Source organism: Ornithodoros turicata, chromosome 8, assembly GCF_037126465.1.
Source record: "Ornithodoros turicata isolate Travis chromosome 8, ASM3712646v1, whole genome shotgun sequence".
Taxonomy (NCBI): Eukaryota; Metazoa; Arthropoda; class Arachnida; order Ixodida; family Argasidae; genus Ornithodoros; species Ornithodoros turicata.
This window is the reverse complement of record NC_088208.1, coordinates 5,073,089-5,088,904: the sequence shown is the minus strand read 5'-3', so window position 1 is coordinate 5,088,904 and position 15,816 is coordinate 5,073,089. Positions and strand designations below refer to the sequence as shown.

At 45.8% G+C, this 15,816-nt stretch overlaps 1 protein-coding gene across 2 annotated transcripts in view; it reads right to left on the bottom strand.

Moving 5' to 3' along the window:
* The window catches only part of LOC135365860 (uncharacterized), a 77,884-nt gene that overhangs the window by 14,710 nt on the left and 47,358 nt on the right, over positions 1-15,816 (bottom strand). Inside the window, exon 1 of one of the 2 annotated variants that reach the window (XM_064598550.1) lies at positions 8,521-8,646. The exons of the other annotated variant lie outside the window; for it this stretch is intronic. Within the exon in view, the coding sequence (XP_064454620.1) occupies positions 8,521-8,563 (43 nt within the window). The 5' untranslated portion in view covers positions 8,564-8,646. Of the gene's footprint in view, positions 1-8,520; positions 8,647-15,816 lie in introns of those variants that run through there. 2 annotated transcript variants of the gene reach the window in all.

Below are 15,816 nucleotides of genomic sequence, written 5' to 3'. Positions count from 1 at the left end.
CTTTGTAGGCTAGTGCTTGCTTGAGGATTGCAAGTACAGCTTCGTCCAAACTTAACTTGAACACGGCGCCAGCCTGCGGAGCAAGAGGGACGACACCCTAGCGGCTCTAACTGGAATTATTGGGAGAGAGCGTTGAGGGCTGTCCTACTCGCATCACGGGGGTGCTCGCGCTTCGAATGGGCAATGATTGGAGACGCAAAGCTTCAGCTTGTTTGTAGTGATTACGTGACCTTGTGCCACCTGATATCGCTGATCGCTGTGAACCAACATCAGTTGCCTCAAAACTGCCGTTTCGTTGCTATTAGCTGCGCGGGAGAAGCTTTGTGCGTTCAAGCGCTACAAGATAATTTCACTCGCATAACGAACCCGAATTATTCTCGAAGCAGCGTAGAAGTGGTAATGGACAGTGAATACGTGAATAATGCGAGCGAGTAACCACATTGTGATGTCGCGTGAAAAATTCCATTCTTACGAGCTTCTACAAGGCTTCCTTTACCATAAATTATTTCGACGTATAGCAAGCTGCTCATCCTCGTTGTTGTTGTTTGAAGAAATAAAGGGTAGCATTCATAAGAGCGCCGGCTACTCCACATTATTTAGTTTAACTTCTTCGCTAGCACACTGCGACACAAGGGGAATCACTGGGAGAATGGAACAAGCTTGTCAACTGGCTGGCCATCGCGAACATATGATACAACGTGGTGCGGAATGCAGTGCTTTAAGCAACAATCTTTTCCAGCATAATGCATTATACGTGTATTATTATTCCAGTGATTTCATTCTATTGCTTAATTCCAATCAATGTGACGCCGCTACAGCAATATGACGCATACGAATGACATGGTTGCAAACGGCGCGGACAATCACTATCAGATGGCGAAGATTTCAATCGCCCGCAGCAATCTCCAGAACAGACTGGAACGATGTGCAGATAACAAATATCCACGTAAAAGTCAGCGCCCGTTCGAAGCGGAGCACCAGTTCTCAGACGGGCGCCCCTGTGATGCGAGTAGGACAGCCCTCAACGCTCTCTCCCGATAATTCCAGTTAGAGCCGCTAGGGTGTCGTCCCTCTTGCTCCGCAGGCCGGCGCCGTGTTCAAGTTAAGTTTGGACGAAGCTGTACCTCTACGGGCGGAGTGTGGAACATGCTTTAAACTAAACTGAATAGAAAAAAAAAACGACACTGGATGACACACTTGAGCAAGAAAATAAATGTGTCGATAAGGTGATCCCTGGGCTCATTTCAAATGCACCCTCGGACATTCCTTGTTATGGATTACAGGAGGCTCTTGGCTAATCTCAGTGCGTATCCTATTTCTCATGAATGGTTACCAAGGAATGACAGTTTTAAGACCATAAAATATGAGAATTAAGTCGGAGACAGCAAGCACGCGAGACAAACAGCACGAGTAAAATATGCGCAAGGCAGAGATGATGTCTCTGGAGGAGATGTCATATTCCCCTGCACTTCCCTTCCTGGGTTCCTCGTGGCGCGGACAAAGACTCACCGCTTTACTTGTGGAAATGCGTTATTTATTACATCCTTCTGCACTAATAAAAATCGTTAGGACAGGTCAATCAAAGTCTCTTTCCTTAAGCTGGCTGAGGGGGAAAATTAATTTTTTACACCTGTCGAGACTGTCCGAGGTTTGGTCAGTCTCTAGGTCAGGAGAGTAGCGAGCCAAATATTACCTCACCTCTCTCAACACTAAAAAACAAGGAGGGAGCGTTTCAACGTATTTCGCACGTTGGGGAGTGGGTCAGCTCATGTAGTATGTGCAGCCGCCTTGGTCAGGAGAGCCTCTTACGTATTTATGACCATGAAAATAAATGTTCCATTTTAAAAAAGGAGGGCGGTGCGGTGAGAATTTGTTCCTGATCTTCCATGTCTACATGCGTGCTTGGTGTTCCGTGTTGGAAAATAAACACATTCACTTATTTCAACTCAGCTTCAACCTTCACCAAGAACAACAAAAACGTATTCATTTAACACGGACGTTGACGAAAAAAATAATACGGAGAGATTGAATTCATTCATTCATTCATTTATTTACATATTTATTTTATGTATGTATTCATTTAACGTGTGCGAACTTCGAACGATACCTCGTACTAGAGCACTGCACGGGCCTAATTTTCAGGCCCATGCAGCCCAGCCATGCTCAGGCCCTGCGCCAGCCCGCCTATGCTCTCGAGGCCCGGAGGCGTATTTAGATTTACTAAGGAGCACAGCGCAGCGAGGAAAAGGACGCAGCTAACTGGTGGAGGGTGACGAGGTACACTCGAACATAGCGGCTCTGTTTCTCTGCCGGCAAGCCGCTCTGTGCTGGGTGCCTGCTTGCTTGGGAAGGCAGCGCGCAGCGGCGGGTGGCCGATATGTCCGTACCTTGCGGTTCCAGAGAGACTCATCTCTGCTCTATCGCGCATGCACCGGAGTTAGTTCCCCTTTCTGGAACTCTCACGTGAACGAAATGTGTCAGAACACCTAACCTAACCGACCCTCGTGCCGGACTCTCAGCGCGACTCGCGGACTCTCACACCAATCGTCCCCAAATGTGTGCGAGTGCACGTGTAAACTCCAGACCCATACAGGAACGGCACGATCGCGTATAAAACAGTGATATTTCTCAGATGAGAATACTGTGATATCCCGCACCCAATGGGAAAACAAAGTGACACGAAAATTCAAGTGTCCAGCCTCGTGAAATATGAACATAGAGGGAGCAGGCAAGCTAGCTGGATCAATTCTCTGATCTGGACAAATTCCATTTCAGAGTCTCAAACGCATTTTGTTCCGTACCTGATTCACCTTTGCTTTTATATTGTATGTTTACATTGTTACATAATTTATTGTCACTGTTATCAATATTGTTACTTTTTATGTATCAACCTTTTTTGTAATTTGTGTTGCTGTGGGATATGATTCCATCCTTTGCAAGCACACACTTTCCTTTGTGGAGTTATTAACGCTACCGTCGACCGTCAAGAAATGAGTAATACGCGCATCATATTCACTTACGCCGAGAAGCCGAAGTGTACACCTTCTTCTTTTTACCCTATCTCTCTTGCACTGCGTGTATTAAAAAGCTTCGTTGCTGGCTCGTGAGTCTATGTGTTCGTCGCGTCCTGTGTTCGTCCTGTGTTTTCCCTCAAACTCAAGGCAATGTTAACATCGTGAAATATGTACGCGTACATGCTCGACCATGATCGGAGTTGTCAAGCCCGTACCCGGCCCGGGCCTGGTGGCTGAAACCCGAGCCCGGCCCAGGCCCGCATAAAAACGCAAAGTGCGACCCGTCCCGGACTTTCGGGTAAGCACGTCCAGTGCTCTACTTCGTACAATAAACATAATTGAATTTCATTGAACATTGAATGTTCCACCGTGGGCAATAATACCCCGCCCAAATACTCACGTATTTCTATTAATGAATCAGCCATTTGTTCGTCTCTTGCACTTTGGTGCTAAACTTAGGTGAGAATACGGTCTGGATTTGCCTTAGGAGGATACCAAAAAGAAGAAAAAAAATAGACAAGGCAGAGAGAGGGACGTATGCTGCACTATTGCGCCATGACATTTTATCACCGCATTGTCACCGCACATTTTATCACATTGTCACCGCTTTGGAATGCCGTTACAAGGCCACCTTCCTAGTGTCTGGCGACGTATACGTAAACCGCACATCTGTATCTGTGTGGGGGATATCTTATGTATACTGTTGGCTGAGTGCCTAAAATTGTGTGTCATTTCTCAGTTCGGACCATTACCAGTAATTTCCCCGGAAATTCACTGCTGAGGGGGGGGGGGTATGCTTGGTGAAGGTTCCACTTAAGGAATTTTTCTGAGAAACGAATTGAAACGTGGCACAATGGTGACATCTCTGCACAGCTTTCCCGTTTTATTTGTACGTGTTATTACGTTAGAGCACAGTACATTAGAATGTAAATTCATTATGAACGGCATTTATTTTATTTATTTATTTATTATCACATTAATTGGAATTTACCTAATTGGGAGAAAACAGCTTGTAAGTATAGGCTCTCATAGTTCAACTGCAGTTGATGTTGGTGTTCCTCAGGGATCCGTCCTGGGCCCGTTATTATTTATTATCTTTATTAATGATTTAGTTGATCTACTAAATGTCAAAATTAAACTATTTGCAGATGACTCCATTCTCTATACTGAGGTACTGTCGGCTGCGGATCAAACAAACTAAATCATAACTTATATATTGTTAATAAATGAACTGAAGAGATGCAAATGTCCCTAAATCTCAAAAAGTCCGTTTTTTATGAGTGTTTCAAATAAGAAAAAGATGATGATGTATAGCTATAACGCGAACAATTTTGACCTCCATAGGGTGGAAAGCTATAAATAATTAGGAATTCATATTACCGAGTCTCTATCTTGGAATGTCCACATTGATAAGATATGCAATCAAGCGAAAATGAAACCAGGTTTTTTTAAAAAGAAAGCTCGAAAGATCTACTCAACAAACCAAACAAACTGCCTACAAGGCACTGGTTAGACCAATTTTAGAGTATGGTTGCGAGGTTTGGGATCCCTATACTTCTGCTGCCGTAGAGAAAATTGAAAAGGTACAAAAACAGGCCGTTTGTTTTATTTACAATAAGTACAGGCGAACTGATTCTCCCTCACTTCTTTGTCGGTCAGCGGGACTTTGCGCTTTATCTAATCGCAGGATAGCGAAACCATTGAGATTCCTATTTCTCTTACTCAGCGGCAAGTTGGAACTCTAAAGTGAGATATATGTCAACAAAAGCGATACGCGCCCTTCCAGACAAAAGCACTCCAAGCACTTGCGGCCGTACCGCATCAAAATCAATTCTTTTAAGTATTCATTTTTCCCCAGGACTATCCGTGATTGGAATCAGTTACCCGAGGAATGCGTCTCCTCTGCTACTTATGACGAGTCTTGTCAGCGTACTAATGACATATGTTCATTAGCTGAGTGATTTTGTGCCATGCGTGACCTCATGTATGAGCATTTTCTGCTCTTCATATTCATGTGTTTTCTGGTTATATATTGAGTGATAGTGTGTGTGAACCTCCTATGTTGTGCCAATTCCTGTAAGAGTATTTTAAAATTAAAATAAATTTCAACATTAAGATGCATAATCAAATCGCAAATAATTCTTGCAGATCCACATTGAGTTTGTGTGCCCGCCCCCGCCCGCATTTTTGCTCGTACATGCGCGCAATATATGCATTGAACAGTCACTTTTAAATGATTCTGAACAAATGCATGATACGATCATCTGCATGACTGTGGTCCTACAGCCCAAGTTTGACAGTATAGGATGTAGTTCGCTGCGCCGGACTCTCTACTAGAACGTGTTGGTGGCCGAGCTGGGTGGGGTCACCTGACAAATTTCAGGGGGAGGGTATGTTGCAAAAATGCAGGGAGGGTGTAAAGAAATCCCTGACCGTTACTGCTTCTGTGAGGCCGACAACGACGAATCCTTTCACCACAACTACCACCAACAGGACCATAAATCCATTCGAAACTGGTTTATGCGTCCATGGATGCAGAACAAGCTTCCTTCATGTATCGCCCCTGGCGTAGCAATTCCCAAATCAACACCATAAAATAAAGTTGTTTTTCATCAGGTTGTACATGTGGGTCGTACGGCCCACATAGCGACAAGGAAGTTGAGGAACTTGGGAAAGGAATTGGCGAGGACAAAGACAAGAGAACGCACCCCCTCCTAAGCCTGCGTAGCACATATTTTACTGGTGCTTCTTCCGTCGCGCGCTTACTCCCCCGACACTTAGTTTAGCGAGAAAACCAAGCATGTGTGAGTGAAAAAAATTAGGGGGTATAGCAAGGTCCCCACATTGCAGGGAGTGCACAGGGAAAAAGTTAGGGGTGTGTCTCCAAACATTTGACTCTTGAGTGTGCAGGGGGTTATCGATAAATCACTTGTTTTCGACTTCTCTTGCTTTTGTGGTCCGAAACAGTCATTCTGAGGTAATAGATTCATGGGAAATAGTATACCTGCTGGGGTTAGCGTCACCCGGCGCCGACCCAAGCAGAACACTGAAAGTCGAGCGCAATAGCCGTGGACGGGAACGTGGAAGGCCTTGAACAGGCTTGTGAAACTAAAGAACATTGATAAGACACATACCGCCCACCCCTATGGGCCTGTTGCTCTGGGCCCGGTGGCGCGAGTGAGCAGCAACATCAGCGCCCCAAATCATGCAACACTCCCCAGTTTAGCAGACGACGCGGCACTTTCAAGTACACGGTTTCGAGTTGTTCGCGCTTTTCAAGAAGCATTGCTTTTTCTGTTGATTTCCTACAGGTTTTGTAGCTTCCTTGGCACCATACCGTTTGACACAGCATGCAAAACCCGCTGATGGAACTCCTTACTGTTGGGATCCGCGGCCGTTTGGGCCAGAATTGGCGCTGTGCCAACTTCACTGCAACAGCCCTATTGCACTCGACTTTCAGTACATTGTGCTGCTTGGGGACGATTTAGCCAACATGGGCAATGCTCAAGGGTACACTGTAAGTGAAGCCTGAGGCCCCTTACGGCATATATTCTCGTCCTCAAATGTGTCATCCGGTGTCGCTTTTTCGCATTCATTTGATTTCTCAAACATGTTCTTCTCCCCGCGGGTGCCGGTAAGGCCAATTCAACAAGCCGCATCCGAAATAATGATCGGAGGAACCTCGCGCTAGACACATGCTGAACAAGGACTTTTCTTGGATCGAAATGCTTTCAGTCGCTCAAGTACGTGGGTGGCACATTTTTATCTCTCCGGACAGGAAGACTCTGCTTTATCATTCTTTGATAGATTAATAGATGATGACCAGCGCAGACGCGTCTCTGTATAGGCGGCCGAGAAAGCGGGTAGCACCCCGATTCGTCCAAATGTTTATTTCGTCCAAGTATTCACAACGTCCAAGTACTCAGCACGTCCGAAAAAAATTGGACATAGTGGGCATTGGACGAACTGAACCAAAAGGGGGAAAACTTGACCAACCCGTCCAAATAACCGTACCGTCCAAACGCTTGTTTCGTCCGAAAAGGGAGGGGGATCTCCGAATGCGAGTGAACAATTGCTTCGTTTACGATTGAAGGTAGGATTTAAACATTCACACCGAAAGATGCGATGCCATACACCAAGTAAAACGAAAAACAAATGCTCAGCCTGCTCTGTTTATTTATTTTTCTTTCTTTCTTTTTTTCATTCCAACAACTGACTTATTAGTTGAAGGTAAGATTTAAACATTCCCGCTGAAAGATTTTATACACCGAGTAAAACGAGAAACAAATGCTCAGCCTGCTCCGTTTATTTGCTGTTGTTTTTCCTTTGAACAACTAACTTATTAGTTAGCATGGCCCAGCAAGTGGGACATGCGCTGCAGGTATGCCTTGATGACATGAGCAAACTGCTCTGTTACGTCTGTGAAGGGTGCTTCGTTTTCCAGCATCATTTCCCCTGAGCTGTATTTTCCGTACGCCCATCAGAAGGAAGAGCGCGCCTCTTGTATCGTCTCCTGCTTGGCGAAGCCCTGTTCAACAGCAGCCGAATGCATACCTGCAAATGGCGGTAAGAAGCATGAATACAAAGAGAGCAAGCGAGGGAGTATATATGCTATATTCTATTAATTATCATGATGATGTTCCCTGATTATGCGAATTTGTTGCTTACCTGGTTGTGCTTACATTGTGTATGGTTGACTCAAATTCGACGAGGAACTTCGAAAACGTCTTGTGGGGTTGGCTCTTGAATTTCATGCGCAGCGAATTATGCCCCCTTCGGCGTGATTGTTTCTGCGGAGATCGTCCTTATCCGCAAACTAATTCCAGCGATGAACGTTGGTAAGCCACTGCCGCTCGAAGTAGTCACGTAAAGGCAAAGGACCGCAAGTTTCCTTTCAGATCCCTAGATGTTTCTAAGAAAGATCACTGACATTGGGAAACGCGGTATTGGACGCGCTGGGCAAGTTTCTCCTCGCCTGTTCATTTCGTCCAAGTGTTCAGTACGTCCGATTTTTTTCGGACGAATTAAATATTTGGACGTTGTGAGTACTTGGACGAAATGGGGCGTAACCGAGAAAGCGCACTCAGTTTCTTATGTTCGTTTCGTCACCGATCATCCTCTTCCATTTCGAAGCCAACCAAACCTTCCTTACTTCATCAAGAAAAAATATGACCTGAGGCTATTTATTGGATGTCTCTGGAAGATTCGACAACTCTTGTGGGCCTGCACACCTCAAGACGAAAACTAAACGGTGCCGAAGAAAAAAGCCCTTCCTTGCAGCGTTTGTTCCGTAGAAATTGTACACAGTACTTCTAACTCATAACCGCAACAACAGAACATCGGTTTACGAGAGGGTGACACATTTCAAAACCGTTAAAAATGGCTGAGCCGGAGGTTTGTCCACATAGTTGCCAGTTGCCAAAGTTCTTGCCTCATGCCTACCGAAAACATACACGCACAGAAAAACAATGTATTGTGCCTCTTCAAAGTGTTCCATTGGACTTACCTAACAAAAGGCATGGCACCAAAGTAAGGAGAGTCAGCTTCATTTCGTCGAATATCCAGAAACAAATGCGCCAGTTCGAGCCGCCTATTTAGCTCTGTCTTGAGTGCGGAATGACGGGGTTAAATAGAAATTGGCTATAGTCATCTGATATTGCAACGGAACTTGCAATAAAGGAGTGACGACATCGCTAGTATTACTCAGTGTTCCGAAGCTACGTCAAGGTGTGTGAGTATTGATGACGGACAGATTGATTGATAACGGAGAGACAATGATGACGGATTGATGAGGGACATAATAGGAAAATTCGAGAAGTGTCATATTACAGTTGCGGTACTAAAAGATTCGCGCAAAAGAACCAAATAATTTCGGTGTATCAACGGTAACGCGAACATATTTTACACGGGTATGTCTGGTTGGGAAGATAATAGAGAGATAACACCAATCAAAAACCACGAAACGGGTTTCCCGACGTTTCGGAGCCAAACGTCTAAAAACCGGTTTCGTGTTTTCTGGTTCATGTCATCTGATCTGTCTGTCTATCAACAGTAATTCACAACGTGGATGATGAAATTTAACCGGGTTCCCTTCGGAAAACAAAGAAGGCTAAGAAAATGAAAAAGAGAAATGCATGGCGGCAGGGACGGCCTATTCACTTCTTATTTATTAAAGTGAGCTAGCGACGTTTTAAGTGCCCTGTGAAGAGCCAAACACTGGCTTTGGAGCAGGGCTAGTGAGATCTTGTTTCCCTGCATCGCCCTCATTCCCTCATTCCCTTTTTCTTTGGATTTCCTACAGGTTTTGTAGCTTTCCTTGGCACCATACCGTTTGAGCCCGTGGCCGTTTCAGCCCGAAATGGCGCTGTGCAAACTTCACTGCAACAGCCCTATTGTTCCGGAGCGATAAGAAGGTGTATGAGTATTAATGACGGATTGAACTGATATGGGGGACGTTAGGGCGTTCCGGCGTTGCACCTCATATTATAGACCGCATTAGAATCTGCAACAGTTTGATATTTTCGGACGATATCTTTCTTACTGCCTTGCCATCTAAACGAGTTGCTGTCTTTAGTTATATGAGGTAGCTTTTTGGTGTAGTTATTGATCATATGATTGCCGTACTCAACTTCTCGGATGTGTTTTTCGCGCGGAACAGCAGATGAACTGCCACAAAAACACCGCTGTCCACCGTCACCAATCAAATCAGTGTACCTGACGCCATACATCCGACTCGCTTTCTTTAAACCTCTGTGCACTCTAAATCTGGTACCGTGTGGCTACCGCTGATTCAGATGGTAAAAAATTCTAATAATGTAGCCTCTGATTTAGAGGGTACCACGAACCCGCTAAAATCAGGGTACCCCGATATTATGCTTTGCGATTCATGTAATCGTGTCATGACGGAGGCCGTTCAAAGAAAAACCAAAGAAACAGAATTAGAGAAGAATTTCGCGGTGATTCCATATGTGCATACTGCGTCACACATGTTGAAAAAGCTAGGGGGAAAGTATGGGGTCAACGTGGTTTTCAGGAAAGGGAGCGCGCTCGCATCACTTCCGAGAAAAGTCAATAATCTAGAAGAACCGGAATGTACAATAAAACGCAAAACTAGGTTCACCGGTTGGAAACGGAATCTCGTGTACAAAATTCCTTTAGGTTGCAAGAAATTTTACATTGGGCAAACGCAGAGATGCGTGAACGTCAGGTTGCAGGAGCATGCCAGGCCGAGCTCCCAATATTCAACTTTAAAAGATTACGTAAAAGATTGCGATGGTTGCAAAAAAGCAGCCCCAGATTATCGCGGAACGCAAATTCTTTTTCACGGGCACGGAAGAGGGAAGCTTCTTTATCAGGAGGCTAGGTCCATTCGAGAGGAAGGTGATAATTGTGTTAGTATGGCATCCATTGATTTCACCAAGAAAATAGAGGAATTTATCAACGCAGGAAACAACAGATAGGCAAGCAGATTTGGAAGAACTTGTTTCCGGTGTATAGCGCTCTCCTTTGGTCGGTTTTCGCGGGGTGAGAGGGGTGTCGCTGGTTTGCTCGAAAAATAAACTTCACTTGGTTGCAGTTCAGTGCCGGTCCTTGTCCTTTTATCCTCTGTCCTCGTCCTACCCAGCACTGGGTTTTTTTAATTGTTTTTAATCCAAAATGAACCAACCAGCCCAAACGCTTGCTCTGCTACATCGGAAGTGGGCCTTTAGGTTATGATTATACGGAGCTTCGTGTTCTTCTTCCTACTTTTTCCATTCTTTCTTTTTCTTTCCAATCCAATCCACACGGAACTTCGTGTCCCAATTCAGCGGTAAACGATGACCCGCTCCCACCTGGCATAAACTACCAACCGAACGTATTTCGAGTGACTATCAGCTGCGGTGCGAAACATTTGTTTCTTAATCCCACTGTAGCGGGCCGTGGACAACGACGAAGATGGCCACGCGCCTGGAGCACCCGCCTCAGTTCTACCGGCACCGTCCTAGCGTGAGGCCACGACCATCTGCCCGCTGGGACCTTCCACCATCGCCGGTCAGGACTCATGTAGAGGAACACCACCTCCTCTACATTTGGTGACCCGAACGATGAACATCAAGTTCGGAGCAATTCGGCCCTTCTCCATCTCTCTCTCCTTCTCCTTCTCCATCTCTCAAATTTTTGACAAAATCGACTAGCACTACCAAGGCAAGCTATCCCTGGAAGCCACCACCATTACCCGACGCATCACGACCGACACGCCGACCGCATCCGTCCCGCTTCCGTCCACGCTACCGATCCGACCGACCACGCAACGTCCAGACTCATCATCCCATGCGCCCACCGACCCGCTCCACGGCTTCCAGGGACCGACCTGCGCTGTCCACGGCCCCCGGCACACTCACCACCCTCTTCATTTCTGCATCTCAACTCGCACCCACTGCCGGCCGCGACACCTGAGCAACATGCTCGCCTGCCGGTTTCGGCAGTCGCGGCAGCCGACGCCACGGCACGCATCAGCCGGCGTCTCGGCAGTCCTCACGGCTACGCAGCCTCACCTGGCGTCACTTCCTGGGAACCTACGAGCTCTCGCTACCGTGCCGGTTGCGGCACCCCAGGCCACGACTCCAACGCCAGATCACGACTTCGACGTCGTCAACGTTCATCTCTGGCAAGCCTCATCTCGGCCGCTCCCGCCCCACTCATCGACCTCTGCCTGCAACGTGTGCTGTGCCGCCCGTGGACATGTCCAGCAGTGCGCGTCATCCACGGTCACTCTTGCTCTCTCCCTCCGGTATAGACGTGATTCTTGGATCTTTCTTATCGCCGCTCCGCGTCTGAGGGGGGAGCACTGTAGCGGGCCGTGGACAACGACGAAGATGGCCACGCGCCTGGAGCACCCGCCTCAGTTCCACCGGCGCGGCCATGGAGATAGGCCACCGTCATCGCCTCTCCGTGGCATACCATCATCGCCGGTCGGGGCTCATGTAGAGGAACTCCACCTCCTCTACACCACAAACACGTTTTATTTACATGAAACGATGTAAGGCGTTAGGCTCATGTTTATCTGATGCACTAACGTAAGACACTGGAAAGAAAACAAAGGCCTCATACACAAGGTTGCAAGCATTTTCTACATGTCTGCACGTTCGAGAGCTTGAGTTATGTAACGGAAGTGATTATGATCGAAAGATGCACAGTGCACGCGATGGATGCTCTCCATGCTTTGCTGAGTGGCTTGCAACAAAATGGTAGGGCGATGGTCGCAGACGGGGGTGCCAAAATGTCTTCTTCCGTTTCCGTTAGAAAGGCAGGAACATGAAGCTTGAACTTCGTGAACATCTCCTCTATTGGGCTAAAGCATGGACTGTATGGATGAAGATACTTTATTGTATGTCCTTCACATAGCGCAGCCATTGCGTACGCTTGTGAATTTGGGCGTTGTCCATGAAGATAGTGGCATGCTGACCTGTTTCAGAGTCCGTAATATAGCGTGAAAGTTCCTCCAAAAATTCATTATAGTTTACGTGCGTCACGCTCTCCATCACTCTCCACAGCTGCACGCCATTGCAGCACATGCAAGCGACTATGTTAACATTGCAGCCTTTGCAACTTGTGGTCTTCTTAACTGCCGGTGTGCCCTTTTTCGATCTCCCGTAGCCGCGACTGCACCAGATATTGAAGTTAGTTTCGTCTACTTAGTATCGTAGCGTTCGCGGCCCGTCCGATTGCAACCGCGTCGCATGCTTCCGCCGTGCGCATATGACATCGTACCTTTTTCGGTTGAAGTGTCAGCTACTTCAAGCTCTAACAATGACCGTCTAGAAGGCGCTCAATTGTTGCCAGACTGATCTCTAGGTTTGGCATACACTCTATAAGCTTTCGCTTTAAGCGCTGCAGTGTGTATGCAGCATGTGTGTCAACAACGTCGGTGAATATGTTTACCACTTCAGGGCCAAACTTCTTCTGAGATCCTCCTATTCGCTTTGGTTTTCTGCAGTTAGGGTACTTCAAATTAATCTTGTGGTAGTCCATAACAGGCTATGGTCATGAAAAGATAATCAGATTCCAAATAGTGATGTCGTGACATTACACCATTTCCAAAAAGGGCAGTGCGAAAACGTCCGTTCATAGCCCATGTTACAGATTATAGTATAGTCATAAAAAGCTCATAAAATCCCGCATAGCCATAAGTCACGACATTATTCAATTTCCAACAAGAGTAGTCGGAATAGTTCAGCTATTGTGTACAATGCAGGTTTTAGTGATGAAAAGGTAATAAAATCCCACATAGTCACATATCATGGCATTATACTCTCCACAATGAGGTTACTCTGAAATAGTCCAGTTATAGTCTATAATGTAGGCTATGGTCATGAAAAGCTCATAAAGTCCCGCATAATCATAATTCATCGCATTATAACATTTCCGAGAAAGGTAGTCCGAAATAGTCCAGTCATGGCCTATAATGTAGGTTATATTCATGAAAAGCTAATAATCGCCATTGTCATAGTTCATCTTATAACATTTCCAACAAGAGTATTCCAAAATAGTCCAGTTATAGTCTATAATGTAGGTTATAATCATGAAAAGCCCATAAAGTCCCGCATAGTCATAATTCATGCCATTATACCATTTCGGACAAGGGTAGTCGGAGATAATCCAGTCATAGTCTATAATGTTGGTTATAGTCATGAAAAGCTCGTAAGGTCCCACGTAGTCAGAATTCATCTCATAACATTTCTGACAAGGGTAGTCTGAAATAGTCCAGTTATATACTAAAATGTAGGTTATAGTCATGAAAAGCTCATGAAGTCTCGCATCGCATAATCCATGCCATTATACCATTTCCGACGAGGGTGGTCCGAAATAATCGTGTCATGGTCTATAATGTAGGTTGTAGTAGAAAAAGCTAACAAAATCCCGGAGTCATAGGTCACGACCTTGCGCAATTTCCAACTAGAGTAGTCCGAAATAGTCCACTACATTATAGGCCACTCATGGCCTATAATGTAGGTTATAGTCATGAAAAGCTCATAAAGACTCGCATAGTCATAACTAATCTCATAACATTTCTGACAAGGGTAGTCCGAAATATTCCAGTTATAGTCTATAATGTAGGTTATAGTCGTGAAAAGCTCATGAAGTCTCGCATAGTCATAAGTCACGACATTATTCGACTTCCAACAAGAGTAGCCCGAATAGTTCAGTTGTAGTATACAATGCAGGTTTTAGTCATGAGAAGCTAATAAAATCCCGCATAGTCATATATCATGGCATTATACTCTGTGCAATGAGGTTGCTCTGAAATAGTCCAGTTATAGTCTATAATGTAGGCTATAGTCCTGAAAAGCTCATAAAGCCCCGCATAGTCATAATTCATCTCATTGTAACATTTCCAACAACGGTAGTCCGAAATATTCCAGTCATGGCCTATAATGTAGGTCATAGTCATGAAAAGATCATAAAGTCCCGCATAGTCATAAATCACGACTAAATACCAATCTAATAAATGACAAAGTACCAGCAATATATTTTCTTATCGTGCAACTTTAGTGGTCATAAATTACTGGGTTATACTGATTCCAATTGCGGCAGATGCAATGATATGGACCGGATTAAATTAGCTGACCAGTGGATTAATTTCAGTGACCATGGGATTGAAATGGGTGACCATTGGATTAAATTGAGCGATAAAACCTGTAGTTCTGTCGCTGAATACCGTTCCTCCAGAATGGTTCCGGTAATGATTCTCGATACCGCACGGCTCTTTGAAGTTGTTGCTTGCTTGACGTAGGAAACCTAGTACAGTCGGCCCCCGTTTATCCGGACTTCATTTATCCGGATCCCGCGGTATCCGGACAAAAGGCACGGGAACGAATTTTCCTCCATGTATTTTGTTCTCGTTTATCCGGACTTCAGCTTCCGGACTCGGACAAGAATTCCAGGGAACGAAAGTTGAAAATTCATCTAATCCAGCTTCAGTTATCCGGACTACCGTGAGAAAGAGGAGACGCTGACCCCGCTTCGTCACCCTTTTCGCTGTGTTGGGGTTATTCTCTCACACGTCAGGGACCTACATTCTTCCGTAGGGGAGACAACCGTGCACGATGACCCCCTTTTCTATTTGTGTGCGTTGGGTCACGTTGACAAGTCGAGTCATTTAGAAATATCTCGAGCAACTGTCCGGTTCTAGAGGGGAAAACTCCAACACGAGGGCCTGCTGCTTACGGCTCGTTGGCTGATGAAGACATTCCTCTAGCTGAGCTGCGATCCCTGATGCAGAGGCTCACTGCGACTGCCGTAGATGATGCTGCGGTGTCTGACTACATTGACGTTGATAAGGATGATGACGCGTGTGCAGCTATGACTGATGACGGTGTGATTGCTGCTGTTGCCTCCGATGTGCAGCAAGACGGTGCCGATGACGCCAGTGAGAAACAAGGCTCCGACATTTACACTTTGCGTCCGCACTGACATTATTCGATCAGCGCAAGAGCGTGGCTCAACTCTATGTAATTAGCAAAAGTTTGCAGGAATCGAGTGCCTACACTACTATGTAACAGCTGTCATTGACGAGATTTCTGTGTTTTAATTAAATCTTGCTCTGTAGGACGTTTCTATTCGGTCGTTTCATTTATCCGGATGCCCCGCTATCCGGGCGATTTCGCCGGGAACGGCACCGTCCGGATAAACGGGGGTCGACTGTAGTACGTAGTACGGAAGTCGGCAACCACGTCAATCGTTCCCCGACTAAAAAAAAAATGCGAGCATGTTAGAGGCTCGGGCTCTGTTGTCTCTGAATAGACAAATGTAATGGGTCTGG